The sequence below is a fragment of the Rutilus rutilus genome, assembly GCF_951802725.1.
Source record: "Rutilus rutilus genome assembly, chromosome: 22".
Classification (NCBI taxonomy): Eukaryota; Metazoa; Chordata; class Actinopteri; order Cypriniformes; family Leuciscidae; genus Rutilus; species Rutilus rutilus.
Genome location: NC_140227.1, coordinates 30,016,438 through 30,043,087, shown reverse-complemented (window position 1 = coordinate 30,043,087; position 26,650 = coordinate 30,016,438). Strand labels below are relative to the sequence as shown.

Below are 26,650 nucleotides of genomic sequence, written 5' to 3'. Positions count from 1 at the left end.
GTGCAATATTGTGCATGTCTCATTCAACAAGCACATTCTTTATGAGAAATGTATATAAAAACCAATATATTTAGAAGCGTTTCGCTTTTGTTCCAGCAACATATTGTTGATTAGTAACAGTGTTTGCAGTCAAGCATCACTAATACTATTGCTCATATTAATTTCACTAAGCATTCAACTTTAGAGGGAAATACACCTTAAATTATGCATGTGCTATTACTTTTCTAAGTGCACAATCATAATAGTATTACATCACCAGAAGCGCCAGTATTTCAATGAGACAGAAAACCAAGAGGAAACTAATTTCACAGAGATTATCAAAGTCAATCATGATGCTCTGGAATGGGGATATCAAATGATTACATTTTAAAATCAAATTTACTTCATAATGTACCAATAAGTAGATGCAAATAATTGCATGCATCCCTATTTGCTGATAAAAATCCCTATACTGTATATATTCAGAATGCAAAGATATTATTGAGGCATATTACAGCAGTAAAAGACATTACAAAAAGTGGCCTTATATGATATATTTTAGTGATGCATTAAAAACTCAATGCAACCTTGAATCCAAACTCTACTCATTTAGATCACACACAAGTTAACAAACATACACTCAATACATGCTCAGATCTGGGGGGTGGTTTGTGTATTTGAGCATTATAGCTAAGCTATTGTTAATAAGCCTTCAAACGTGAATCAGTTGTTCAGACTTAAACATAATGAATTTGTTGGAGCAAATGGACATGTAGGATCTGCACTTCCCAAACACTGAGCGAATGATATGTGTGTGTGGTGCAATGAACACCGGTGATTCACATGCAATGAACTTCAGTCAGCACTAAAGAGCAGTGTGGGGCTCGGATATCTCCAGCAGGAACAACTACACACACATAAGGAAGGCTTACATGCACAGTGTGAACGCTGAAACCTGTTAACACAGACGCTCAAATAAACACACACTGCTTATACGATCAGAACGTCAGAAAACACACGTGCATCGCCTTCTGACACCAAATGCATCATTATTCACATCATTTCATGTGTTAATAAGCATGTTCTGCTTGTTGCCAATTAATTATGCACTTAGAGGAACAATTATTTTAATTGTACTAATTCACATGGAAGGGAATGATCAAACTAACGATTCTCTGCGCGTCATTAACTAACACTATGTTGTTAGCTGTAATGGATGTAATCTGAGAGCATTTCAAATCATCATATGATATGTCAGGTCTAGGCATTTGTTGCCATTATTGGCTCACATGAGCATCTGGGTTTTAGTATGTATTTAGGGTGTTACTAGACCCAGTAAACAACAACCTTTTAGCCATTTTTAAGGTTTGTACAAATGCTCATAATGTCACCTGTGGTCTTCATTGGCTGCACGCGAACAACGTCAACATTACTTTGGCCCTCAAACAGTTTGTTTTGTGTTGTCGACATGTCAAGAAGTCGCTGTTTTCAGCGCTGCGAATCCAGTTTGCATGCACTTCAAAATGATGAGGACTCGTGCCGGAACTGATATGGAAAAATGACGCCATCTGTTCGGATCACTGTGTATCAAGTGCTAAAGAAGATCTGGAGCTGAAATTCAGATATGGCATTTCGTTTCCGATCACCAATCACAACAGACTGGGGCATTTGACCAATCAGAGTAGAGTAGACCAATCACAACATACTGGGCCATTTGATCAATCACAGTAGAGTAGACCAATCACAACATACTGGGGCATTTGACCAATCAGAGCAGACCAATCACAACAGACTGGGGCATTTGACCAATCATAGTAGAGTAGACCAATCACAACAGACTGGGCTATTTGACCAATCACAGTAGAGTAGACCAATCACAACAAACTGTGCCATTTGATCAATCACAGTAGAGTAGACCAATCACAACAGACTGGGGCATTTGATCAATCACAGTAGAGTAGACCAATCACAACATACTGGGGCATTTGACCAATCAGATGAGAGAAGGCTTACGGAAAGGAGGGGTTTAGAGAGACCGAATCATTTATTGAACTGTTTCAGACACTGTGAGAAAAGAGCTGATGCTGCAAAATACATTATGAGAAAATGAAAGTGTTTTTTGGCCTTTGATGCATGTAAACCTATTGTAGGAGACCTGCAAAACAAAATCAGGAGCCTTTAAAATAGCATAATAACTATAGGAAGTTTTATTTATCTTCACTTATGGACTAAATGGTTGGTAAACTTCCTGTAGAACATACAATTAATCTCTAACAAAAAAACAAAGATATTGTCCGATTTCATATCCTAACTTGTCTGTGGTCCATTTGAGGTTCCTGTGTGACGTCATGATGGCATAATCGATGGCCATCGCAGACAAAGACGAGCCCACAACAGCAACAGTGTTAAACAGGGCTTGAGAATCACTCGCAGGAGGATGTGATTCATACACACGGTTCCTCTTTACTCCCCTTCATTTTGAGCTCATTGTTGAGGCTTTTCTGAAGGATAAGGCAGCAGTATTTACTAGTGAGTCAGCACATGCCTGGGCAAAGAGGGCACACACACACACACACACACACACACACACACACACACACACACACACACACACACACTCATATTCACGCGGCTCCTCTGAGGTCACAGTGTTTGAAGTCATTCAGAAGTCATGCATTGATGAAAACCCATTCAACATCCAACTGTAATCTCCTTTACAAAGGCTGCATGGAAATAATGACATCTTTCATCATGTCTGTCTCATATTATACTACAAAACCATTAGAACAAAATAGGAAATTATATTTAGCAAAGGAAAAAAGAAAAAAAAAATCTATATTTAGGAGCATAGTTTTCAGCACATTTTACCCTAAACTTTTCATTACTGCAATGCATCCTATATTGTTTTACTTTTACTATCAATTTTATCAATAGTGTTCAATCAATCATAATTACATTTTTTTGTATTACAGTAATGAGATTTTCATGAAAATTATATCACAGTGCAATATTTCATAATGGTCATAAAAGCATGGCTTATCGTCAGTATGCAATTCTTTTTGATTCTGACAGTCAGACATCATCTTGAAATGTTTTGAGAGATTCACAACCTATCAAGTCTCTGGATTCCTGTGCACCCCAATGGAATGAATGAAACAATGAACTAAATCACTGGGCAACTGTAACAAAGAGGTTCTGGTATCATATTTCTGAAGACAGCTGCAATATTTGCAGGAGGACTGGAGGACTTTCGCTGCTGAGCATTGCCAGAAAAACTGGTATATTTAGAGGTGACTATATAATAGTAATCACTGCTGTCAGAACAGATGGAAAAACAAACGTGCTGAACCCCACCAGAGCGGTCAAGTCTCTGTCTGCCTTCACAAGATCATCCTAATAATCTGTCACATGCAATGCAAAAAAAATAAATAAATATGTGATTGCATCTTTAAAGAACTCAGTCAATTGCATATATCCTCAATGAAAGTGCTAATGAATCATTTCTCAGAAATATTTCCCATATAAACACACCAACATCATTTGTCCTGTATGGACTCTGTATGGCCCTTCAATATATGCTGTTCACCTGCCAAGAAATTCTGCTGCAATGAATCAGTCGTTGACCAGCAGGCTCATTCAGGCCTACAGAACTGTCCCAAACACACAACTCAAGCAAAGCATCAGTAAATGATGCAGTTAACACAATATACTCACTTTCTCTTGTACTCAGCCCTCTCCCGCTTGACTTTGGCCAGGACGTTATACAAGGCTCTTAGTTCTGGGGTGATGGTGTCGATTTGGACCCCGACCCCGTCCGGATGGGTCCAGGAGACCCCGGGTCCCTGCACAGTCTTCACGCGCTCCCCATGTCTCAGAATGTGCGTGTAACTCCAGATGGTGCCTGGAAGTCTGGACTCCAGAGAGTCAGTCTGAACGGCCACCTCACGCGTGAAGGAGAAGCCCGGATACCTCGGCTGACTGGAGGCTTGCTTCAGCTGGCTCTCCAGGAGTTTGTTCCTTCTCTCCAGCTCATGGACTTTGGCGAGGAAGCAGCGGAACCTCAGGTTGAGGGTCTTGAGCACATGTATGTTGGATCCCAGGTCGTTGCGCAGAGCTCTGGGCACCGCGTCCGATGGCGCACCGCTCACCACACCGCCCAGAAACCCCTCTCCAAACAACAGGGAACTCATGCTTTCATACAGAACCAGTGCGCTTTACCTCAATTCAAATCCTTCAGATTCTCTCTGAAACTGGTGTGTCCATGCAGTTCTTCTCATGCGTAAAAACCCCTCATCGATCGAGCAGAAACAAGCAATGCAGTCATTATCTGTCTATCCTTCCAGGACGCGTCATGTTCTCCATGGGAACGGGGAGGAATATCGGAGCACGCTGTGTGTATGTCAGCTCATTTCTGAAACTCCGGGACATCTGGAGATCTGCGACTCATCTCAGTGATAATAACGCAAGAATGAACTCCAAAGTCTCCGATCACACTGATGTTATTCACACAGACTCTTCCGGTTGACTCCGTGATCGCGCGACTGTTTTATAGCGACCGGCGCGACGGGATCGAGTTTCAGACTCCTAAAAGAAGGAGATCCGCAGCGGACTCTCCGCCCTCACCAGCGCCACACACACACACACACACACACACACACACCCTGGGACGCGCAGGCGCGCACACAGGAGGGAGTGCAGGACTTTGGCATTATGTAGAAAAAAAAAACATTTTGACATTTAAAATGATTTCGCTCATCCTGCTAATCTTATCTTTAAACATTGGTATATGATGCAACATTTTTATGTTATTTAAATGTTCTTCTATCTATCTATCTATCTATCTATCTATCTATCTATCTATCTATCTATCTATCTATCTATCTATCTATCTATCTATCTATCTATCTATCTATCTAGTTTTATTTCGCTAACCAAGGCTGCATTTATGATTAAAAAATACAGTAAAAACAGTCATATTGTGAAATATTTTTTACAATTTAAAATGTTTTCTATGTGAATATAGTCAAATGTAATTTACTCCTGTGAATTTTCAGCATCATTACTCCAGTCTTCAGTGTCACATGATGATCCTTCAGAAATCATTCTAATATGCAGACGATTTGCTGCTCGGGAAACATTAAGATTATTATCAATGTTGTGTACAATCTTTGATGAATAGAAAGCTCAAAATAACAGCATTTATCTGAAATAGAAAGCTTTTTTAACATTATAAATGTCTTTACTGTCACTTTTGGTCAATTTAATGCATTCTTGCTGGATAAAAGTATTAATTTATCAAAGAATCCTGAAAAAGAAATGGTATACAACATGTTTAATTGATTGACAATAATAATCAATCTAAAACCTTTGTGTGTGTGTGTATCTATATCTATATCTATATCTATATCTATATCTATATATCTCTATCTATATATATATACATATACATATACATATACATATACATACATACATACATATATAAACATTTTACGTCTTGCTCATTGCAACAACATAATCAGTTCAGTGAATGTAAATTTGTGATTATTAGTCAGAGTTGAAAAGTTCATATCACTAATAATATTGACAACCAAGCAGACTCGACATTAAATGAGCCATTTGGCAAACTCATAAATGAACACTGGAGGTAGAAAGTTTTAAGCTGAAGCACACAGAAGAAGAAGGCGTTGAGTTGATGACTTTTTCACTTTTGCATGTTGTGGCAACACAAAGTTTGAGCGCTTTCATTTCACCAAATGACTGATTGATGAGCAGAAGACATTATTACACAAGCATCTACACCTTAAACCTGCCCTGGCTTGATGGCCATCTGAACATGTGCAGAAAACACACCCATGGATTTATGAGGATCATATGCAATTTTTGCAATTGTTTTGAATAGACAGTACAAGTATGCAAAACCAGAGTTTTTGGGAATGCAGTCATGTCTGCTACAAATCCTTTCATTCAAGTGTTAAGTGCCCACGTGAATCCATCTTTTCTCATATAAATCTATAACAAAAACAGGCAGTTCCTAATGAGTTTTAGGCGTCTGGGGAAAATGTGTATTCATGACGTGTTGAAATGATCAGCCTGAGATCCGGTCCTTTAATGCCATGTTTGACAGCAGCTGATCTTAGTTGTGAACAAGGAAATGAAAAATACAGAAATGATATTAAAGTTAAAGTATGGGTGCAGTGCCAGAATTTTACATATTTAATAAGTTCTTAAGTAAAAAAAAAAATCAAAACAAAAAAAAACATTTCATTTAATTAATTTCAAGAAACAGGATATCCTGCACTATAGAAGTAGTACTTGAGTAAAAAACACTCTAAATAATATTTAAGTATAGTAGCCTAGTTAAGTGCAATTACTTTAGGACACCCCTGCCTGTGTTTAATTTGTTTATTTATTTGTATTATTTAGTTATTGTGCTTGTTGTACTTATTGAAATGTGCCATATTGACAAAATGAGGTGTTTTCTACTGTACATAGGCTAATGTTAAAAATTGCATAGGCTACTATAAAAACTGTAAACTTTAAAGTTTCAAAAAAATCTTCATACACTAATAAGCGATTTCCCTGACATCATCGTTAGAAATAAGAGAAAGTAGCTGTTAAAATCTGTCTAGTACAGCACTTGTCTTCTAATACTGTAATATTTCACTTGTGCTGCGGCCCCTGCTGGTTGTGCAGAAGTGATCTGATTAATATTCATGATGTGCCAGCGAGCACCACCAGTTGGCACTGTGATCTGATTAATATTCATGATGTAGCAGCGAGCACCACTAGTGGGCGCTGTGATCTGATTAATATTCATGATGTAGCAGCGAGCACCACTAGTTGGCGCTGTGATTCCTCACTGTTCGTCAAGCGCTGGAAGATCAGCAGGCGAAGAAGAAAACAACGTGAGCACCATGCCGAAATCCAAGAGAGACAAGAAGGGTATGAATTTAATGTTTTATTACGTTTTATCACATACTATTAATCAACTTTACACAGCATAGATTACAATTATTCGAGCTTTAGTTCGTGGTGTGGTTGAAGAGCTGAACGTATTAACGTTATAATTGGCACAGTACTAAAATAAATTGATGTTTGTTACTTGTTTCTCGTATACTTGAGAGTGCGTGTGGTTAAACTGTAATCTATATCACTGTCATTTATTGCGGTTATTATTGAAGCAGCTGGGTGTGTTTGAATGTGTTTGAATGTGTTAATGTCATTATCGTTAATAGTGGCTTTATTTTTGAACAGTTTCTTTAACCAAAACAACCAAGAAGGGGTTGGAGTCCAAACAGAACTTGATTGAAGAGGTTAGTATGACTTTCATTGCTCTTTTGGGTGATCCTACAAGTATTTACCATGGTAATACCAGATGATCATGTTATCCATCTTGTTTTGTGATGTCGAAGCTTCAATGGAGAAAGAAAGTCTGACTGAATAAAGAGTCACATCATTAATGCCACTCATTTTGCATCCAGATGTGATGAGTGTTATAGCTTTATGATTGGTGAAAATCATTTTTCCTTTTCTCTTCTGATCAGCTGCGGAAATGTGCAGACATCTACAGATACGTGTTTGTGTTCTCAGTAGAGAACATGAGAAACAACAAACTGAAGGACATCAGGACGGCCTGGAAACACAGCCGGTACACACACACACACACTCTCTCGCTCTCTCTCTCTCAAATACTCTTGTCACTCACATACTCACAGTTACACGCGCACACACACTCTCTCACATACTGTCACTCACTCACAGTTGCACACACTCTCTCACATACTCAATCTCACAGACTCTCACACACACTCACTCACTTAAATACTCACTCACACACTTACACACAGTTGTGCATACACACACTCTCTCGCTTTCTCACACACACATACACACACTCTCTCAAATACTCTGTCACTCACATACTTACAGTTACACACAAACCACACATGCTCTTTCACATACTCTCACTCACTCACAGTTACACACACACACACACACACACACACACACACACACACACACACACTCTCTCTCACATATTCAATCATACACACACACACTCTCACATATTCAATCATACACACACACACTCTCTCACATATTCAATCATACACACACATTCTCTCACATATTCAATCATACACACACACACTCTCTCACATACTCAATCTCACACACACACTCACTCACATACTCACTCACACACAGTTGCGCATACACACACTCTCTCGCTTACTCTCTCACTTTCTCTCTCACACACACACACACACACACACACACTCTCTCTCACACACTCTCTCTCACATACTCTCACTCACTCATGGTTGCACACACCACACACACACTCACATACTGTCACTCACTCACATACTCACTCACAGTTGCACACACTCTCTCTCTCTCACATACTCAATCACACACACACACACACACACACACACACACACACTCACTCACTCACATACTCACTTACACAGACATAGTTGCGCATTCACACACACACTCTCTCTCACTTACACACACTCACTCACATACACAGACATAGTTGCGCATTCACACACACTTTCTCTCACACATACACACACACACACACACACACACTCTCTCACATATTCAATTATACACACACACACTCTCTCACATATTCAATCATACACACACACTCTCTCACATATTCAATCATACACACACACACTCTCTCACATACTCAATCTCACACACACACACACTCACTCACATACTCACTCACACACAGTTGCGCATACACACACTCTCTCGCTTACTCTCTCACTTTCTCTCTCTCACACACACACACACACACACTCTCTCTCACATACTCTGTCACTCACTCATGGTTGCACACACCACACACTCACTCACTCACATACTCACTCACAGTTGCACACACTCTCTCTCTCTCACATACTCAATCACACATACACAAACACACACACACACACACACACACTCACTCACATACTCACTTACACAGACATAGTTGCGCACTCACTCACTCACTCACTCACTCACTCTCTCACTCTGACACATACACACACATATCAGGTTAAAGATATTTTGGCCTAACCCAATCCATACCCATCACAGAAACATGTGTGAAACACTAGATTAAAATAAAAACATGTTTTGTCTGATTTATAAGCCTTTTAAACTAGTATGGACCAGTAAAATGTCCTCACCTTGAGGACATTTGACCCTCCTGAGTATAGCTAAACCTGTACACACACACACACACACACACTTCATGCTGATGCTGATTTACTCTGCTTTATTTAAAAGAGATTAATGTTGATTTGGGGTTTTGTGTTTCAGGTTCTTCTTCGGTAAGAACAAAGTCATGATGATTGCGCTGGGTAAAGGACCGACTGACGAATACAAAGATAATCTGCATAAAGTATGTCGGTGATGATTTAATTGATACATGATGAATGTTTACACAAATGTTATGATTTTTTTTTCTACTACATTGGCTTACTCTGGCTGATATACAGTATATAACTGACTGAATGTTGTGTTTTGTTGTACAGCTGAGCAGGTTTCTCAGAGGTGAAGTCGGTGTTTTGTTCACAAACAAAACCAAAGACGAGGTGCAAGAGTAAGTAATGAACCTCGGACACCAGTTCATATGCTCTGATGATCTTAAATGAAACTCAGTGTTTGGGCATAATTCAGGAGTCTTGTGCATAAACTGCTTCTTGATGAATTCAAAACTAGATGGACTAGAAACTAGAGCAACTACATGTACTTACTCTAGGGTTAGGGTTTGGTTGAGGGTTAGTTGCATGTAATTATGCATAATTTACTGTTATTAAGTACATGCAACATATGTTACAAGGACACTGTAAAATAAAGTGTTACCATGAATTCTAATAAAATCTTGTTTTCTTCTTTTCATTACATGTTTGTTCTCCCGCACAGATATTTCAGTGAGTTTAAAGAGATGGATTACGCTCGAGCGGGAAGCGTAGCGACGATGGCAGTGACGCTGGACGAGGGTCCGCTAGAACAGTTCCCGCACTCGATGGAGCCTCAGCTCAGACAGCTCGGCCTTCCCACGGCTCTGAAGAAAGGTAAACCATTCCTTCGCTGGAAAAAAGCATTCGTATGAGGTGTTCTGATGTCATTTTGACAAATTCATACTCATTATTGCAATGTTTTTTGCATAAGACAGAATGCCTTAATATATATAAGAAAAGAAACCATAACTGAAATCTGAAATGGTCTATTATCAGTGGAGCATAAGTGTACTTGAAATTGCATTGGACAAAAAGTAGTGCGCACTAACATATCGATCCATGTGCAGGTGTGGTGACGCTGATAAAGGATTTTGAAGTGTGTAAAGAGGGAGACACACTCACACCCGAACAGGCTCGAATTCTGGTGAGTTTGTGTCATTAATACACTGCTAAAAAATCCTATTTTTGTTCAGAATTAGCTTAATTTAAAGTAGTTCACTTAAAAATTTAAATTCTGTAATTTACTCTCCCTCAAGTTGTTTCAAACCTGTATGAGTTTCTTTCTTCTGCTGAACACAAAAGAAGATATTTTGAAGCATGTTGGGAATTAGTCAGTTGATGGACCCAATTAAAAAATACTATGGAATTACTTGCACAGTGTTGCTTCTCAATATTTATTTTGAGATATTTTAGCTAGAAAACAGGACAAAAAGACTAAATTAAAACTTAGTCAATTTTGAAATGCATTTATTGCTGGGTGGCTTATTCACAAATATCACATCTCTTTATTTGGATTGAAATGCATTTTTTTTTTTTTTTAACAACAAAGTTTGTGTCTGCCATGGAATAAAAAATAAAAAGGGTAATCACAAAGTAAATGAAAGGGAAAAAGTCTGAATTGTGAGATCGTCGCAATTACCTTTTTTATTTTCCGTGATAAGCTTCCGTATGTCCCAAACTAAATTGGGATTCAATCTTGAATTCTTAATAACATTATTCTAAACCGATGTATTTTTGGCCTTTCAAATCAGAAACTCTTTGGAAACGAGATGGCGGAGTTCAAGCTGTCGATTAAGTGCATGTGGAATTCAGAATCCGGGGAGTTCGAGAAGCTAACGGATGGAGACGTCGAGGAGACCAGGAAAGAGAAAGCAGATGAAGACTCAGAGGAAGGAGAAGGGAGCGAATAAAACTGGACTTTTTTTTGCCATGAACATTTGTTTGTTTTGATCCAACATTTAACCTGTACAATGTTTTTATCGAGTGTTCTTTCAGTCATCTGCGCACTGTTTGTTTCAAAAATACTGGAATACAAGGTTCTGTATGACTGTACTGAACAGAGAGAACGGGACTGAGGCAAACCGGTGATCTGTGTTATTCTTACCGTTAAATATAAGTTATTTAGCAAATTTATGGCAAGAAGAAAACAACGCAGTGATCCATCAAGACGCCACTATTGCATTCATTTTATTGCATTCTCATGTAAACGTGGGGGAATGTAATACATTAAGTGCTGGTGAGCTCAGAAAGAGGTTTGATTTTGTCATTGTGTTTATTAGGAAGCAGTTCCAACTCAATTCATCACTTGACCATAGAAAAATAAAGCGATTTCTGTATTAGTTCTTCTAAATCAGGCTTCATATTTTCTCTAATTGTCATGGGCTGTCTAGCGGAAGTAGTTGGGACACTCGTGGGCCACTAAATCCCAGGCGTGTTTGAAAGCGTCCACGACTCCCTGTTTCAGAGGACCTTCTGCCGCTGCCGTCAGGTTCTCCCGCAGCTGATCCATGCTGGACATCCCGATGATCACCCCATCACCCTCATCCCCCTGTAAACACATGAAATATCTCCATTTAATTCCATTGTGAGTTGAGTAAACTTAGGAAATCGAGTTTACATTTGCTATGGTCATGATACTAGTCAAATGACCGACTAATGCATCATGACAGGTTACAAAACTTTTTCTTTTTTTTTGGAAAGTCACTTGATTTTGTCTCACTTTATATATTAAGTGTCTTTAACTTATGTAAGAATTACACTAAAATTAATAATTTGATACAATGCATTAATATGCATGCATGTTTGGATGTTGGTTACACTTTATTTTAAGGGGACGTAGTTGCGTCGTACTTACTCAAATCAGTAATATTAATTAACTACATGCACTTACTATAGGGTTAGGGTAGGATTAGGATTTGGTTGAGGGTTAGTTGCATGTAATTATGCATAATTGACTGTTTTTACTATAGTAAGTACATGTAGCATATGTAACAAGGACACTGTAAAATAAAGTGTTACCGGGTTTAGTTCAGTGTTACTTGTATTTATGCATAATTTACCGTTATTACTATAGTAAGTACATGTAGTAATGTGTAACTATGTCACCTTAAAATAAAGCCTTACCTAAAAAAGACCTGCATGTAATTACTGATCTATATGACCATTCCTCACACTTATACCTGACCATACAAAAAAAATCTCCTCCCTCCCAAAGTGTCCCACCTCAAAAGTGTTTTGCAAAACACTTTTTAAAAAAAATGTATGTATGTAGTAGTTAAATGCACTTAATATAAATTGGGACCCTAGATTTTATGTGGACTTGGACAGAATGACCACATTTTAGAGAAAGTAAAATCTTGTATTAATAGACCGTAGTCAGGTAAGATGACATATTTAATTTAATGCGGATAAACGAGGGATAGACGTGCAATCTTTACAGTGGCACACACTGTGTAAAGGACCTAGATCATGTAATTCTCACAACTTTCAATCAATATGTTGATATTATATAGAAAGATGTAATATGGCACTACCCTGATTAAGGTCTATTACAAGGGGCTTTTCAAAGACTCGGCAAACATCCTCAATAATACAATGTATCAAAATGATGTCTCCCACCTTCAGATGAGAGTGATGATACATCCAGCGAATAGCAGCTGATGTGAGAGTGGGTTTCTCTGAGCCGTACGCTTCTTCCAGAGCCTTCTGTATGCCGTCGATGCCTTGGAAGCTACTCTCCTTCCAGTATCTGAAACACACATCGTGCCCCGCAAACATGTCACATTGATCACACTTAAAGGGGTGGTTGATTATGATTTCACTTTTCTAACTTTAGTTAGTGTGTAATGTTGCTGTTTGAGCATAAACAACATCTACAAAGTTACAACGCTCAAAGTTCAAAGCAAAGGGAGATATTTGCTTTTAAAGAAATCGCTTTTTAAGGACTACAACAAACGGCTGGTAGAGACTACACAACATTCCTCCCGGGTTAGTGACATCACTAACGCTAATATTTACATAAACCCCGCCCCCTGAACACGATTTATAGATTATCAAGACAGAATATGCTAATCAATGACTAGAAGATTACACATCAGCTTCATAAATTCATCAACTAACCATTCAGAAATGCCCTGTTGCTTCTACATGTTGTCACTTCTTCTTGAGTCTCTCCATCATTGTCTGACTCCGGTTTGAACATAAAAGGCTAAACGTTTTTGAAATGTTCAGTGCATATGTGTGTGAGTGCATGCTGTTGTAGCTCCGCCCTCTCTGCCGGGAGCAGCAGCTCATTTGCATTTAAAGGGACAGACACAAAACGTGCGTTTTTCCTCACCCTCAAAAAGTGACAATTTTAACATGCTATATAAAAATAATAATGCACCTGTCCCTGTAAGCTCCAGCCCAACTGTTCCCGAAGAAGCGACCCGCGGGCTGAGTGCCGTCTTTATCTTCATAGTGATATTTCCCTGTGAGGAGCCCACCTGTGAGAGGAGCAGAGTCAAAAGTGCTCCAGATCAAATATGAGACATGCAATGTGTGAAGAAATGCATAAAAGTCAAGTGACAATTCCCTGGATTTTACTTGCGCTTAGTATATATTTTTGCGATAATTTCCAATCAAATTATGCAAAAAGTGTGCAGAAACCATATAATGCTAGCTAGAAAATGAGTATTGACAAGACTAGAGTTGATTTCATATCTCATTCCAAAAATGCTTAAAATGTCATTTACAGTGCAGAATAAATGGTGATTTGAGAGCTTAGTGATAGAAATTAAATTTGTGGGTTAAAAAAGAGACAGACAGATAGATAGATAGATAGATAGATATGTGTGTTGACTTTTGGTCTAAAATTCATTAGGAACCGATTTATTGTGTTTGCAAGTATATTTAAAGCAATATTAAACGCATTACCTGCCAGGGGATTGTATGCATAGAAGCGGATGCCAAAGTATCTTAAACACGGCAGTAGCTCAGTCTCCACTTGTCGTGTGGTTGCATTATACATGCCCTTCAGAAGAAAACACCAACGCTGATCATTCTGAAGTAATACTCAATAGCTCAATAGCAGTACTTCATTTAAGATCTTAGTTCTGTACTAGTCCTTATACATAGACTGACATAAATCTATCCACTTACTTGATATACAGTAGGAATCACCCAGTTATTATGTTTGCAGATGCTGCAGATTTCCGCCACTTCCCATGATGCATAGTTTGATAAGCCCAGCTCTTTGAATTTGCCCTAAACATCAATACACAGCTTAGTTTAGTAAAGCAAAGTAGGCCTTTAGTAAAGCCCCCTGTTTATGTGATGTTGAGTTCTGTGATGTTTTCTAAAAACAAAAGAAATCTAGGTGTGTGTGTGTAACGCGCCTGCTGATGGAGCCGGTTGCAGGCCTCGAGTGTGTGTTGGACGGGGTTCTGGTGGTCCGGCGCGTGCAGGTAAAAGATGTCCACACACTGTGCGCGCAGCCTCTTCAGAGACGTGTCCAGCTGATTCACCACACTCTCCGGTCTCAGTGTTTTCCCCTCCCAGGGGTTCGCTTTAGTCGCGATTCGAACTGTCAACACACATCCAACATGATTCAAAATATACTCCCTTTTAGATTATGTGACCATACAGGAATAATAATCACAGGCATGAGTGAAAATTATTATTATTTTAAATACCTTATTTTGTATTGTTTCTTGTCATTTTTAATCCTTTTTTTCTTGTTTGTTGCTGTTTGACATGTTGTTTAATATTATTGGTCTCTGAATTAAAATAATAATAATAATAATAACAAATAATAAATTACAATACAAAATAATTAAATAAATTATCATGAAACAATGAATCATTACAATAAACAACAATCATCTAATAATAAATTAATAACAAATGATAAATACAAAACATCAATTCATTTAAAATGAAAAATGTTAGCATTAAAATAAACAATAAATTAAAATAATATGCTATTTTAGGGAAAAGGTTTTTTTTGTAAACAAACTAACTAACAAAAAACAACAACCCTGAGAATATTAATTATTTTATTTTGGGAGTGTCCTTCAAAGATCATTTTTTTGGGACTTTCAAGAACTTTTAAAAATGATTTACAAATAAAAGCTTAATTTTGTCTTTTTTATTTTTATTTGATGGTCATAAAAATCTTGTATTTTTATTTGATTTAATTATTATCATTGTTCGTTATTTCATTAATAAAGTTAAATAGAATCAAAGAGTGCCAATTTTTGAAAAACTTAAAACTGATGGGCTATTAAAACATTTGAAAACAATATCTAAAAGTAAAAAATTAAAAACAATACGACCTAAACATCTGTTTACTATGCACAGTATTTTAGTATTTTTCTGTGAATATTTTCTTATATATATTTAATATGTTTGGTTCTAAAAAAATACCTATTTGATCTTACAAATAAACATGTCACGTGCAATGTGTGTCATGTGATCTACCCACTAGTACACTCCTATCTGCAGTGATCACTACACAGTGCACACTGTTGAGGAATCTCTGTACCTGCTGTAGGGAGCTTCATGTCTCCTATGATGGTCTCCGCCTGTCCGTCATTGTACATGAACGCAGTGTCCAGCTCACCGTGCCCACGCTCCAAGAACTCCTGCACCATCTGCGCGCTCGTGTGCGCGTCCGCGCGTCCACCAAACGCCATGGACCCCAGCAGAGTGACGGGGAGTTTGGACTGAGACATGTTGCGGAGTTGGTTGAAGTGTAATGTTTGTTTTCGAATTGTACGGATTCCGTGGCGAACTCCACTCACGCCTCTTATGGCAGCAAAGTTCATCATAGTAAATTTCCTGTAATGTGGAAAGCACTACCAGGGCGAAGGACGCGCGTGGACTGAGGGACTGTGGGGAAAGTGCCCGATCTGTGTCGAAACGTAGAGGAATGCATGCAATTGGTCAACATAAGGAGGTGGACATTAGAAAGTTCAAAGGTCATTTGCATCACCCCTTTGGTCAAAATAACGATGTGGTTTTTCAAATATCACTTAGGCTACCATTCTTATAAGCACATGAAACTCCCATTGTATCCTGAAGATGTCAGCAGAATACAAATAAACAAAAAACGTGAATGAACATTTCCCTTTGTCAGCATCAAAATTTGATGGGGAAATTATATATTTAAGTGTGAAACTAAAATGAGTTTCAACTTTATTTTAAGGTGTCTTTGTTGCAATATACATTTAAGTACTGAGTAATATTAATTAACTACGTGTACTTACTATAGGGTTAGTATTAGGTTTGGTTTAGGGATAGTTGCATGTAATTATGCATAATTTATAGTAATTAATATAGAAGCTACATGTGTAACAAGGACACTGTAAAAAAAAGTTTTCTTTTTTTACCATTAAAATTAGCATTATTTAATTTGACCAGTCCTGTTGTGCAGTGATTCTCACCCAGGGGACCTCAGCTAACTTTATGGTCAAATAATAGTAACATTTCTATATTCATGAAGTCCTGACAGTTGTGTGAGAAATGTTACGGAAAAACTCTTATACTAGGATACATTATGCAGATGTATTCTTTCTTGACATTTTAGGAATGTTAATGTTTTGTTCCACAGTGTAATAAGTATTCATCCCTCTTTTAATGAATTCTGTTAAACATTCCCACATAAGATTCCTGGAGTGACACGTCCACATGTCCTCAGAATACAGCAGATGTTTTCATAGGTGTGTTTTAGCGTGTAAAGCACATTCTGACCATGGCAGAGGCGTTGAACCCGGTTGGCACTGACCCCTAGAGGAGGATCAGTGCTGCTAGGGAATGTTTTCCGGGTTCTGTTGTGCCAGATTCCCTGATCCCAGCGCTGACCTCACGTCTGTGACCCATCATCCTCTCTGCTCTCAGCTGTGGCTCGGCGACCCCTCGACAGTCCTGTCCTGTGAGAGAATAACTTCTGATGTCACGTGGTGAAGGTTCTGTTTTTAGTGTAAGATAAATATATAAAGTGGCACTCCAAAAAGTTTTTTATTATTAATGATAAACAATGGCAATTATTATGCTAATAATATTACAAATATTGTCAGCAGAAAATTTTGAGGAAAGGTTGAAGTGGAAATGCTGTATATCATTAAGTCACTATTTTAGAATTGCCTTTCAAATAACTTAATATGTACAGAAATAATTTTATTATAACTTTATTTGCAAATAAAAAAATGTGTAAATATGCTCTCAGACTTCTATAATCCATCATCTCCATCGCTTTACATTAGAAGCTGTTCCTCAGTGGTGTAAAGATTACGAAGTGACCTTCATTTGACTCTGAAATCTGTCTAATGAAGTGAATTAGGCACTTTGAAGTGTCGCAGTAAATCAAGCTGAAGTAAGAGATCCTGAAGGAGGTCAGTCAGCTCTTCTGCTCTTCTGCTGCTTTAGGTTGTTCCCGTATTGGTCCTGTTCTTCTCAAAGGACATTCCCTTCACTGCTCCTACAGGAAGAGCGAGTGCCCTGAGGGCATTTGGATCTCAGCTGGTGTGTGAGGTGGATCTGAGAGTTTTCTCCTTCTGTCAGTCCTCTCCAGAGCGCGGATTAAAATGGACTCAGATTAGTTTGTTTTTACATTTTAAGTGTGTTATTTTGGTGCAGGACTCAACCAGAACAGCGTATGAGGATGGATATGTTATTATATTCTTTCATCATTCTAATTCATGGAATTAATGCAGCATCCCGTTCTGGAAAAGACCTGATGCCGCACATGTGAGTAACTGTGTTGGAGATCAGTTGCGCGCGCTTCTAGATTATCATTAGGAGCTGCTTAACTTTGAATACCACCATAAATAATGTATTTAATGAACGAATATATTTCTCATATTCGTGCTTATATTATATCACTTTTACGTTATTGTAATTAATTAAATTTGTATTAAAATTGGAGACTCGCTTTGACGCGTAGCTGTTTACGCGTATTAATTAAACACGTGGGATACTGTAGGTGTCAATCTAGCTAACAGGGAACGTTTGCAGAACTATGGCCAAAGTTCTCCTAAGGTTCTTTCAATGTTACGAGCAAACATTCTTCCAGTAACATTAATAGAACCTTCGTTTAAAGTTGTCTGGTCTTTATTTACGTTCTATAATAACAAACATGCAATTTGTACGATCGTTCATGGAACGCTTATTTTCTAAAACATTTTGAAACGTTATTACGTACTACTTGTTTTAGAACGTTTAGAGAACTTTCAAATGGAACGTTTCTATAATGTTTGCAAAAATTGAACGTTTTGATTGTTCAGAGAACATTCAGAAATAATGTTTTCATGGCAATCATAGTAAACGGGAAACCCATTGAGTTGCCTACCAAGACAGCAAAAAATGCCCCAGTTTTGACGCAGAACTGGTTCGCATTAAAAAGATGCAGCGTCCATCTTTTTAGTACCAGTTTAGTGCATTTCTCTCCCAATTGGACAATTTCACGTCTCTGATAAAAATCTAGTGCCAATAATTCCACACATGAAAATTATGCCTGGAGGTTCAACTGTGAACTGACTCGTGGAGATCAGTCTATGTTTGAGGAAATACATTTTTACAGAGTGACTAATATATCAGTCTGGGAACTTAAGATGTAAATCTTGCGTAGCTTGTCATCTGTTCATGCAGAGATGATTAAAATGATTTACTGGCTTTTTCTCATTATTTTAATATTGCTCAATGTGACATGGAGTGTCTAAGTAACTGACGGTCTTACAACTTGTTCCCCTGTCAAATTCATTACAGTTTATTAAAACTGCATGATTCCAGCTGACTGAACATGCAGGTAAACGTGTGTGTGTGTGTGTGTGTTTTATCTCCAGGCCTAATGTGTGTGCAGAGAAGGAGGTGAAGCTTGTGGCCCAGATGCAGCCGTGTGTCCAGACCTTCACACGGATGGTTAAAGCCTGGAAACAAGGATGCCAGGGACAATCCTGGTGCATGGGCTACGAGAGGAGGTGGGACTGATATTCACACACCAAAAACATTGATTTATGTGAACATAAACATCGTGTCTGATCAATCAACCGTACAACCATTGCAATTTCTGTGCTATATAGCATGCATATGATTATGCAAGTTTTCCACACGCTGTGCAGTATGCATTTGTTCAAATCCGTTTCCCTTATTATACAATAGTAATGGTGATGCTGCCTTACCAAGCATGACTAACTGTGCTCCTTCTGAAGCGTCAAAAAAAGTGTATTTTGTTCTCATGCTTTACAGTATCTTTGTTCTCTAATCAGACTCTTTTAAGTGTAAGGTGTAGTCAAGCTCTTGACGAAAGCAGCAATTTGAAAGGCATCTCCAGAGGCTCTCGCATACCTACAAGATAGAAGGCAAACGCCCTGAACTCGCGCTCTGACAGCCCTGTGTTCCTCGCACTGGCTCGCTTTCCTCCGTATACTTAGCAAGTACGAGACCCAGGCCCTGCAATTAGATGCGTTAAACAAAGAGCGCAGGGTTACGATTCTGCAGGACTCTAAACTACAGGGAGCGAGAAACCCTTGCAGAAAGCATCATTAAAGGGTGGATGAGAGAGAAGCGTTGCTGATTACAGAGCTCATATGTTTGTGTTTTCACACATCGGAGCTCATCCACAAGCATCATCTCTCTCATTCACAATGAAAGGCCTTTATTAGCTCGGAGAGAACGCTGATAAACACTAAAAGTGGCTGATGACAGACTAACAGAACGTGTATACTCATAAAGAATGTTTAAAGGTCTCAATCTTTACCTGTGTGCTAAATGGAAAAATAAATGAAACCATGCATATCCATGCACATGTCTTATTTTCTTTTATGGCTCATGTATTGTACAAGAAATACGTTTTTGTGCCCTTCAATTTACATTTACGAACACGATTGCTGCTCTAGTTTATCTGTATCAGTTGCACATGGTGTGCAATCTAAGATATGCATTTTATTTGCCGAGTATATATGTGAATATATAGTGCATATCGACTTTTTGACCTTAAAGTGTGTTTTATACAGGTGATTGTACCGTCCAGTGTTTGTCTGACAGAAAGACTTTTTTTTTTTGCACCTGTAGAGTGTGTGAGACAATATAAAACAATAAAGATGCTAAAGAGTTCTTCCTCTCTCCTGTTCTCCACAGAACGGCTTACTACACTGCATATAGACAGGTGTATCGACAGGAACACCGGACGGTTTACAAGTGTTGCTCAGGATGGTCCCAGCTCAACGGGGAGGCCGGGTGCCTGTATCGTAAGTCTCCTTTAAATCTCATGGGATGTAAAAGCATGTGAACATCAGTGACAGAAATCCATATTTATGCTGATTCTTTGAGGCAGTGAATCGTGAGTGTGCAGCTATAGAGATTTTTAAAGGTAGAATAACAGGTGGAGTGATTAATGTTACAGAGTGGTGTAAATGTGTCCAGATTATAGATCAGAGAATGCTCGAACGCTAACATGAAGGTTTATGTATCTTTCTGCAAGTTTGTAGCTGTTAAACCATGAGAAGGATCTGATCTCACATTCCATTGTCCAACCCTAATAAAAGCACAGTGGAATTAGGAAATTAGGGTCAAGATTCGCTCTAATCCTCTTGGCTGTGGGTTCTGTATGGTTTTATGGATTTGGATTTATGTAGAGTCGATGTATCATGGTGTAATTTGCCCAGAAATGTCCTCAAAAACCTCATGATTTGAGGTATCATCATTTAGTACAAATTATGCGGTGCAAATTACACACCACGTTTTAATCCTTAGGTTTTGGAGGTTCGTTTCAAACGATTGTAATAGTCATGCTGGCCTCAGCAACAAAGCACTGATCTCACTTTGTCTGAATTTGTTTTACTTTCTAAAGCCAAAAGTCCCGGTCAGTAATTGGATTTCAGCAGCTCGTCCCGTCTGCTGTCTGCTCTGGGTGGGGTCTCGTAATTTTCTTTGTTCTGGTTACAAAAGAGCTCCTCTAATAGTTAGGCAGCGAGAGACTCTGGTTTGTCTTTTTTTTTTGTGCCTAAATGGAGCAGATGGGAATCCTTTGATAGGATTTTATAGGACGGTCGTAGTCTACACACCCTGAAGAAGAGTAGCCTATAGCTGTGGACCCTTAAGGCCCTGTTATACTCACAACTGAGCTTTTTTGGGGTAAAAAGAAGTTCAAAATACCTTGGCAGAGTTTTAGCGATCATTCAGGAGAGGTGTTTAGATGAAGATGTTTATATGCATCTGATCTAAGGCCCGGTTTACACCTACTAAGATGGATTTTGGTTGATCGGATCACAAGTAGACGAGACAGACACATTCCCGTTTACTCCTGGTGTTTTAATCCGTCTCTTTTGTCCACTTTCGCCCACTTCTGTCCTGATTTCTTCGAGGGGTGGGTAAATGTATGGTTTTTTTCAGATCTTTTGACCTAATGGACGAAATGAGCTCGCACAATTTACATATGAACGCACCCGGAGATGACAGCATCAGCTTTAGTTTCTGCTCTGACAGCCGCGAGACGAGGCGAACGCTGTGAGTGTGTGTTAGAGATCAGGAATGGTGAGCATGTTTTTCACTAACTCATTTGGCATGCATGAATATGAGGTTGAGAGAGTACAGTCCGTTCAGCTTGTACCGTCTAGAGTTAGAGTTTTGCGCATGACATGTTCAATGTTTTGTCGACTTGATGATCCTCGTTTTCATTGTCAAATCAAAGCTGGCGTCAAAGGTCCATTGGGTCTGTTGTTCTCATTTGGATAGAGAATTAAGGTTCCCAGAAGTGGTTTTGAGACTCAGGGTCACATTCGGTCAGAACAGTTCCTCGTACCCAAAACCCCCCCGAACTAAATCCTTCTCTAAAATCAAGTTAATCAAGTTAACATCCACTGATGGTTTTCATGCCGGACTCGTGGCGGCTCGAGTGGTCTCATGCCAGAATCACTGACAGTTGCATAACAGTTTATCCCGCAAGTTGTGATTTTCTCCGGGGTTTCATTACTAGAGCCGACACAATCCTCAAAGACGCCTTTGTCTGTCGGAGAAGGTGAAACGACTCATTATACCTTGTGAGATTTAGCCCTCGTCCCTGATCCAGCTTTGGTTTGTTTTTAAACACGCTCAGCATGCATTCCTGTACACCGCTTAACGTCTTTTCCTCTTCTCTGGAGGTATCTGTGGTCTTCAAACTGCACGTCTGGCTTTTATCTCTGCAACTTGAGACCTGGAAGCACTTTAAGAAATGGGACTAAACTAATCACTCCTTTTTCTGAGCCACTGAACATGGACAAAACATGAGTTGATGCTCACACCAGAAATCCCGCCGTCTGACTGGCACACGTACTGGCGTCTGTCTTCACAACCTTTTCCTACAGCGTGATCCACTGGCCGGCTGGGATGGACCATTCAGACGCTGTTAGATTTGTAGTGGCAGTAAAGTGTGTGGCAGTTTGGGTCTTGTTGAGGAGTTGAAAGGTCGTCTCCGAGGTGTTGCCGTCATACTGTGATTTGCTTGACAAAAGGAAGCGTGCAGTGATGCTTTTCTTCACTTAAATGCTAGTTAGTCTAATGTAGCGGTTAGGGTTTTCTTCTTGACTCTGAAGCCTCCAGTCATCCAAGGCTTTGAAGGTCTCGAAGATATTTCCGGTACTTTGGCTGTAATGACAAAGCTGACAAAACTTTTTATTTATTTACAGAAACTAAGTATAATTATAATTTCAGTATTATTTGAATATTTATTAGAAATATAATACATTATATTTATGACAATATTTATTTAAAAGAAGTAAATAAAAAAATAATAAAAATAATAAAATTCCATAATTGCAGAAGTTTAAATAACTGAATGTTCTTCAGGGTTTACACTTTTAATTACCATTGAATTTACAGAAAATAGAAGTGGTAATTTAAATTAGTTTAATTAAATATTAAAATATTATTAGAACTATTAGAAATTATATTTATGACAATATTTATTTAAAATAAGTAAATAAAATAATGATAAATAATTAAAATAATTACATTTAAGTTTCAATAACTTAATGTTCTTTAGGATTTACAACTTTTCTAGTCTTTTGATTTTAAGCCATTTTTACCCAATAGTACATTTATTTTTATATTTTCAGTTTTAATTTTTTAATTTTTTAATTTTGATTCGTTTTTTAAAAAACATTTCTAAATAGCTTTGATTTTTTTTTTTTTTTTTTTTTTTTTTACTTCAACTTCAACTGAATTTATTTTATTTAATTGCCAAGGCAACATTTGTTTATTATTATTTTTATTAATTTAATTTAATTTAATTTAATTTAATTAAATTTTAGGGCCCAGATTTTACACTGTGGTGACCCAATAGAACCGAAAATAGTACAAAAGCAAACACAAATGCCTTTAAACTCAAACATTAGAATTGGTTAAAATGACCATGAACTGCACAGACACAACATGCAAAATGATTAACCTGGCATTGGCTGAGTGGATTTAGTCCAACGTAAACAGCAGCAAACATGCGCATTACAGTATTTATAGTATGAGTGTCTGGTTTCGAAATGTCAGTAGAATTTTGATGGTTTGATGCTTTTGGGAGCCGATGCTTCACTGCATAAAACAAACTAGGTCAGCATACAAACCATATTGTTTATTCTTGTTACAAATGAGCATGTATTTAAAGTAGTCCGCATAGTTGTGTGCTTGTCAAGGATGAGTGCATGTCACGCAACCTGTCAATGTCGGCGTCTGGATAACTTCTACAAAGTGATAATGACTTTGTGCCAAAATACTGCATGACCTTTGGCTTCAAAATGGGTGTAATTTCTCCTCTCTTTTAAAAGTTAAAAAGATAACTAATTTTGCTATCCAAACGATGCACAATTGCATTTTTAACTATTAACATTTAGCATTGTTTTTCCCTGCTTGACCTGATTGTCTGCAAACCAGATGAAACTTCTTTGAAAAATCATTTTTGAGATTTGCATCACTTTGCAGAACTGGAAGCCATAGAATAACACACATTAAGGCTGCGTTCGGAGAATTGCTTTGGATTTATTTAGGACAAAGAAATTCTGTTTCTCATTCTAGTCTGTAAAACTTAATCTTGAAGCTAAATACAACTGGGCTCTTTTGGGGGTACGCTAACCCTGTTTACTTCTTTGTTTCTCAAGTATACCAATTGACTCAATGACTTTTGATTCTTTTTTTTGTAGAAGTGCCTTGGTGCCTGAAGCGTGCTTCATGAGACTTCCTTCCACTTTAACAAAACGTGCACTTGAAAATCCTCTTCTTTCCACTAAGGAGCAAAAGTCAGAGTTTGAACAGGAAAGTTGGGAGCAGAAAGTGGCCAGTTATTTTGACTGATGCTGATAAGGTGATCTGAAACAGAACTGGTAATAGTGGCAATAAGGAGTGAATGGAAGCAGGTCTTTGTTGCTGTAGACGGGAATGTCCTGAACAAGGACCAGGAATGTGCGTAACTAATGTCCTGGGTGGTCTGTCCTCATGACCAACAATGCCTGTTGTTACAAAGACCGTTAATTGTCCATCCCAGAGGTAGAAATGCTGTTTCATGACCTGTTCTTTCAGATCTGCTGAGGTTTTGAAAGGGAATGTGTCCTTGAATTAGTGCAGTTGCTAATATAAGGTGAGTGAAGCTCAGATAATCTCACAACAGCTCGTCTATACGTGTGGATTTCAAGGTATTTCAGTGTTTATGACGATTCATATCATGTTTTTTTGTTGTCTTGATGAACATGAGTTCTAACATATTAATCTTTTTTTATATAATACAGCTAGCATGTTGGTGTGCTGGGATTCCCCATGCTCTTCCTCTCACATGCTTTTATTATGTAATATTATGCACTTGTACTTTGCCAAAGGTTTATTCACATTAAGATATGTTAATGCTGCTCTATGTTTTAATCCTGACTTGTATTATTTGCTTTGGGTTCAGTAAAACCCCTTTTCACAATTTTTAGTTTGTAAATGTTGAATGCAGTTTTGACATGTCATGTATGCATGATAGTTTTGAATGCATGTTGACAATGACTTTGAACAACTGGGTGACAGGTTTTGCTATAAGATGTTTTTTTTTTTTTTTTTGTGAAAATATAAGGGTTTGAAATTTGCTATATATTTTTCACGTCATCATATGACAACCTACATTTACATATCAATGCTAACATGTTAGCTCATGTACTTCAGTGTTATTTTGGTATTATTTATAAACTATTATAGTATTATTAATATTTTGTATTAGCTTTTATTTTTGTAATTTTGATAATTTTTTTTTTAAACATTTCTATATAGCTTTGATTTAATATAAAAAAATGTCAGTTTTAGTATTATTTTTATTTATTTTTTATTATTTTTATTTTATTTTATTTGCTTCAACTTAATTTTATTGCAAAGCAACATTTGTGATCTTTATTTTATTTTATTTTATTTTATTTTATTTTATTTTATTTATCAGTAATTATTACTTATTACAGTAATTATTAGTTTAATAACAACACTATACTCGAGTTGGTGATGTGGGTTTGAAACTGTCCCTGATAGTTAATCTAAGATTGTCCGACAACTGGCAGACGTGATGTACTCACTGTCTATTTTATTTTGCAAGGGTTTGGTGTTCTGATCTCAGCTTTGCACACTTCAGGTGTGTGTTTTCTTCAGGTGTTAACAGTAAAGCAGAAACACTTGATGAAACAGCATGTTCTAATGTCATGTGTACAGACAGACGTGTGACCAGCATCTCTTTCTCTCGTCTCTCACAGCTGTTTGCAGTTATGGCGTGTGCTTTAATGGAGGTCGGTGTAGAGAAGCTTCTGCTCAACTCTGTGACTGTCCGGCCGGCTTCAGTGGTCCGAGCTGTCAGTACGGTGAGTCCAAACAGACCCAACAGTTTCTTAATCTCTTTTAGATTCCCATGAAGATTTGAGAAAACATCAGCTGATATTAAAGGGGTAATTCACCACTGTCAAAATGGGCTTTCAGTAAAACCTGGCTGTATATGCGGTAGAAAGGTGAATTGTTTTTTGAAATCGGTACTACCTGACTAGAGAAAACAGAGAAAATCTGCTCTTGTCTTCCGTTTTGCTAAATAGGTAGGAAAACTACAACACCCATAATGCACTGGGCATGCTGTCGTCCAGGGCCACGCCCAGTCTGCTCCTATTGGATAGGCTTGACCAGAGTCAAATACCTCCTTGCTTGAGTAGAAAATACTTCTTAGCAAACTTTTGGCCACAATAGTGTCGACTTGTATTGTTCCTGGGTGCAAGAAGATAAAGAGTAAACGTTTAGCAGGAGTGAGTTATTTTCGGGAAGGATCCAGAGCTGTCGAATAGAAACATGCGGAAGTACAATCTGTAGTTTTCACGAAAGCCCTTGAACTGTCAAAAGTCTGCCGAATTATGTGTTTTGCGTCATCCGACAAACTTTTGCTAACAAATAAACGGGAATTTTTCAGTCCTGGA

The 26,650-nt window shown here is 38.0% G+C and overlaps 4 protein-coding genes across 6 annotated transcripts in view; 2 read left to right on the top strand and 2 right to left on the bottom strand.

Annotated features, from left to right (window-relative positions):
* iffo2b (intermediate filament family orphan 2b) overlaps window positions 1-4,595 on the bottom strand; it is a 38,787-nt gene extending 34,192 nt beyond the window's left edge. For all 3 annotated transcript variants that reach the window (XM_084394933.1, XM_084394931.1, XM_084394932.1), the window contains exon 1: window positions 3,694-4,595. In XM_084394933.1, the coding sequence (XP_084251059.1) occupies window positions 3,694-4,169 (476 nt within the window). In that variant the 5' untranslated portion in view covers window positions 4,170-4,595. The remainder of the gene's footprint in view (window positions 1-3,693) is intronic.
* A 2,198-nt stretch (window positions 4,596-6,793) lies between these two features.
* Window positions 6,794-11,586, top strand: mrto4 (MRT4 homolog, ribosome maturation factor). The gene is made up of 8 exons (XM_084396251.1): window positions 6,794-6,924; window positions 7,237-7,295; window positions 7,527-7,630; window positions 9,313-9,394; window positions 9,528-9,595; window positions 9,919-10,070; window positions 10,304-10,380; window positions 10,988-11,586. Exons 1-8 carry the CDS (start codon window positions 6,897-6,899, stop codon window positions 11,144-11,146), a joined length of 729 nt encoding a protein of 242 aa, XP_084252377.1. The 5' UTR covers window positions 6,794-6,896; the 3' UTR covers window positions 11,147-11,586.
* akr7a3 (aldo-keto reductase family 7, member A3 (aflatoxin aldehyde reductase)) lies at window positions 11,486-16,152 on the bottom strand. The gene is made up of 7 exons (XM_084396250.1): window positions 15,760-16,152; window positions 14,612-14,799; window positions 14,376-14,480; window positions 14,151-14,247; window positions 13,621-13,720; window positions 12,855-12,984; window positions 11,486-11,784 (listed from the first exon to the last, which is right to left on the bottom strand). The coding sequence occupies exons 1-7, from the start codon at window positions 16,043-16,045 to the stop codon at window positions 11,623-11,625; spliced, it is 1,068 nt and encodes a 355-aa protein (XP_084252376.1). The 5' UTR covers window positions 16,046-16,152; the 3' UTR covers window positions 11,486-11,622.
* Window positions 16,153-17,030: 878 nt separating this feature from the next.
* The window catches only part of megf6b (multiple EGF-like-domains 6b), a gene marked incomplete at its 5' end in the record, with an annotated part of 65,015 nt that continues 55,395 nt past the window's right edge, over window positions 17,031-26,650 (top strand). The window contains 6 exons of the mRNA XM_084395843.1: window positions 17,031-17,148; window positions 17,643-17,742; window positions 17,853-17,963; window positions 19,058-19,192; window positions 20,352-20,461; window positions 25,949-26,053. Coding sequence (XP_084251969.1) covers window positions 17,031-17,148; window positions 17,643-17,742; window positions 17,853-17,963; window positions 19,058-19,192; window positions 20,352-20,461; window positions 25,949-26,053 — 679 coding nt within the window. The remainder of the gene's footprint in view (window positions 17,149-17,642; window positions 17,743-17,852; window positions 17,964-19,057; window positions 19,193-20,351; window positions 20,462-25,948; window positions 26,054-26,650) is intronic.

Bases quoted from the DNA above. Each gene is read 5' to 3' on its own strand.
- akr7a3 (XM_084396250.1), bottom strand. From the start codon at position 16,045: ATGATGAACTTTGCTGCCATAAGAGGCGTGAGTGGAGTTCGCCACGGA. The intron at 14,800-15,759 runs GTACAGAGATTC...GTGTGTTGACAG, and splicing joins CATGAAGCTCCCTACAGCAG to TTCGAATCGCGACTAAAGCG. The intron at 12,985-13,620 runs GTGCATTATTAT...TGTGTGTTTCAG, and splicing joins GCTGGAGCTTACAGGGACAG to ATACTGGAAGGAGAGTAGCT.
- mrto4 (XM_084396251.1), top strand. From the start codon at position 6,897: ATGCCGAAATCCAAGAGAGACAAGAAGG. The intron at 6,925-7,236 runs GTATGAATTTAA...ATTTTTGAACAG, and splicing joins ATCCAAGAGAGACAAGAAGG to TTTCTTTAACCAAAACAACC. The intron at 7,631-9,312 runs GTACACACACAC...TTTGTGTTTCAG, and splicing joins ACGGCCTGGAAACACAGCCG to GTTCTTCTTCGGTAAGAACA.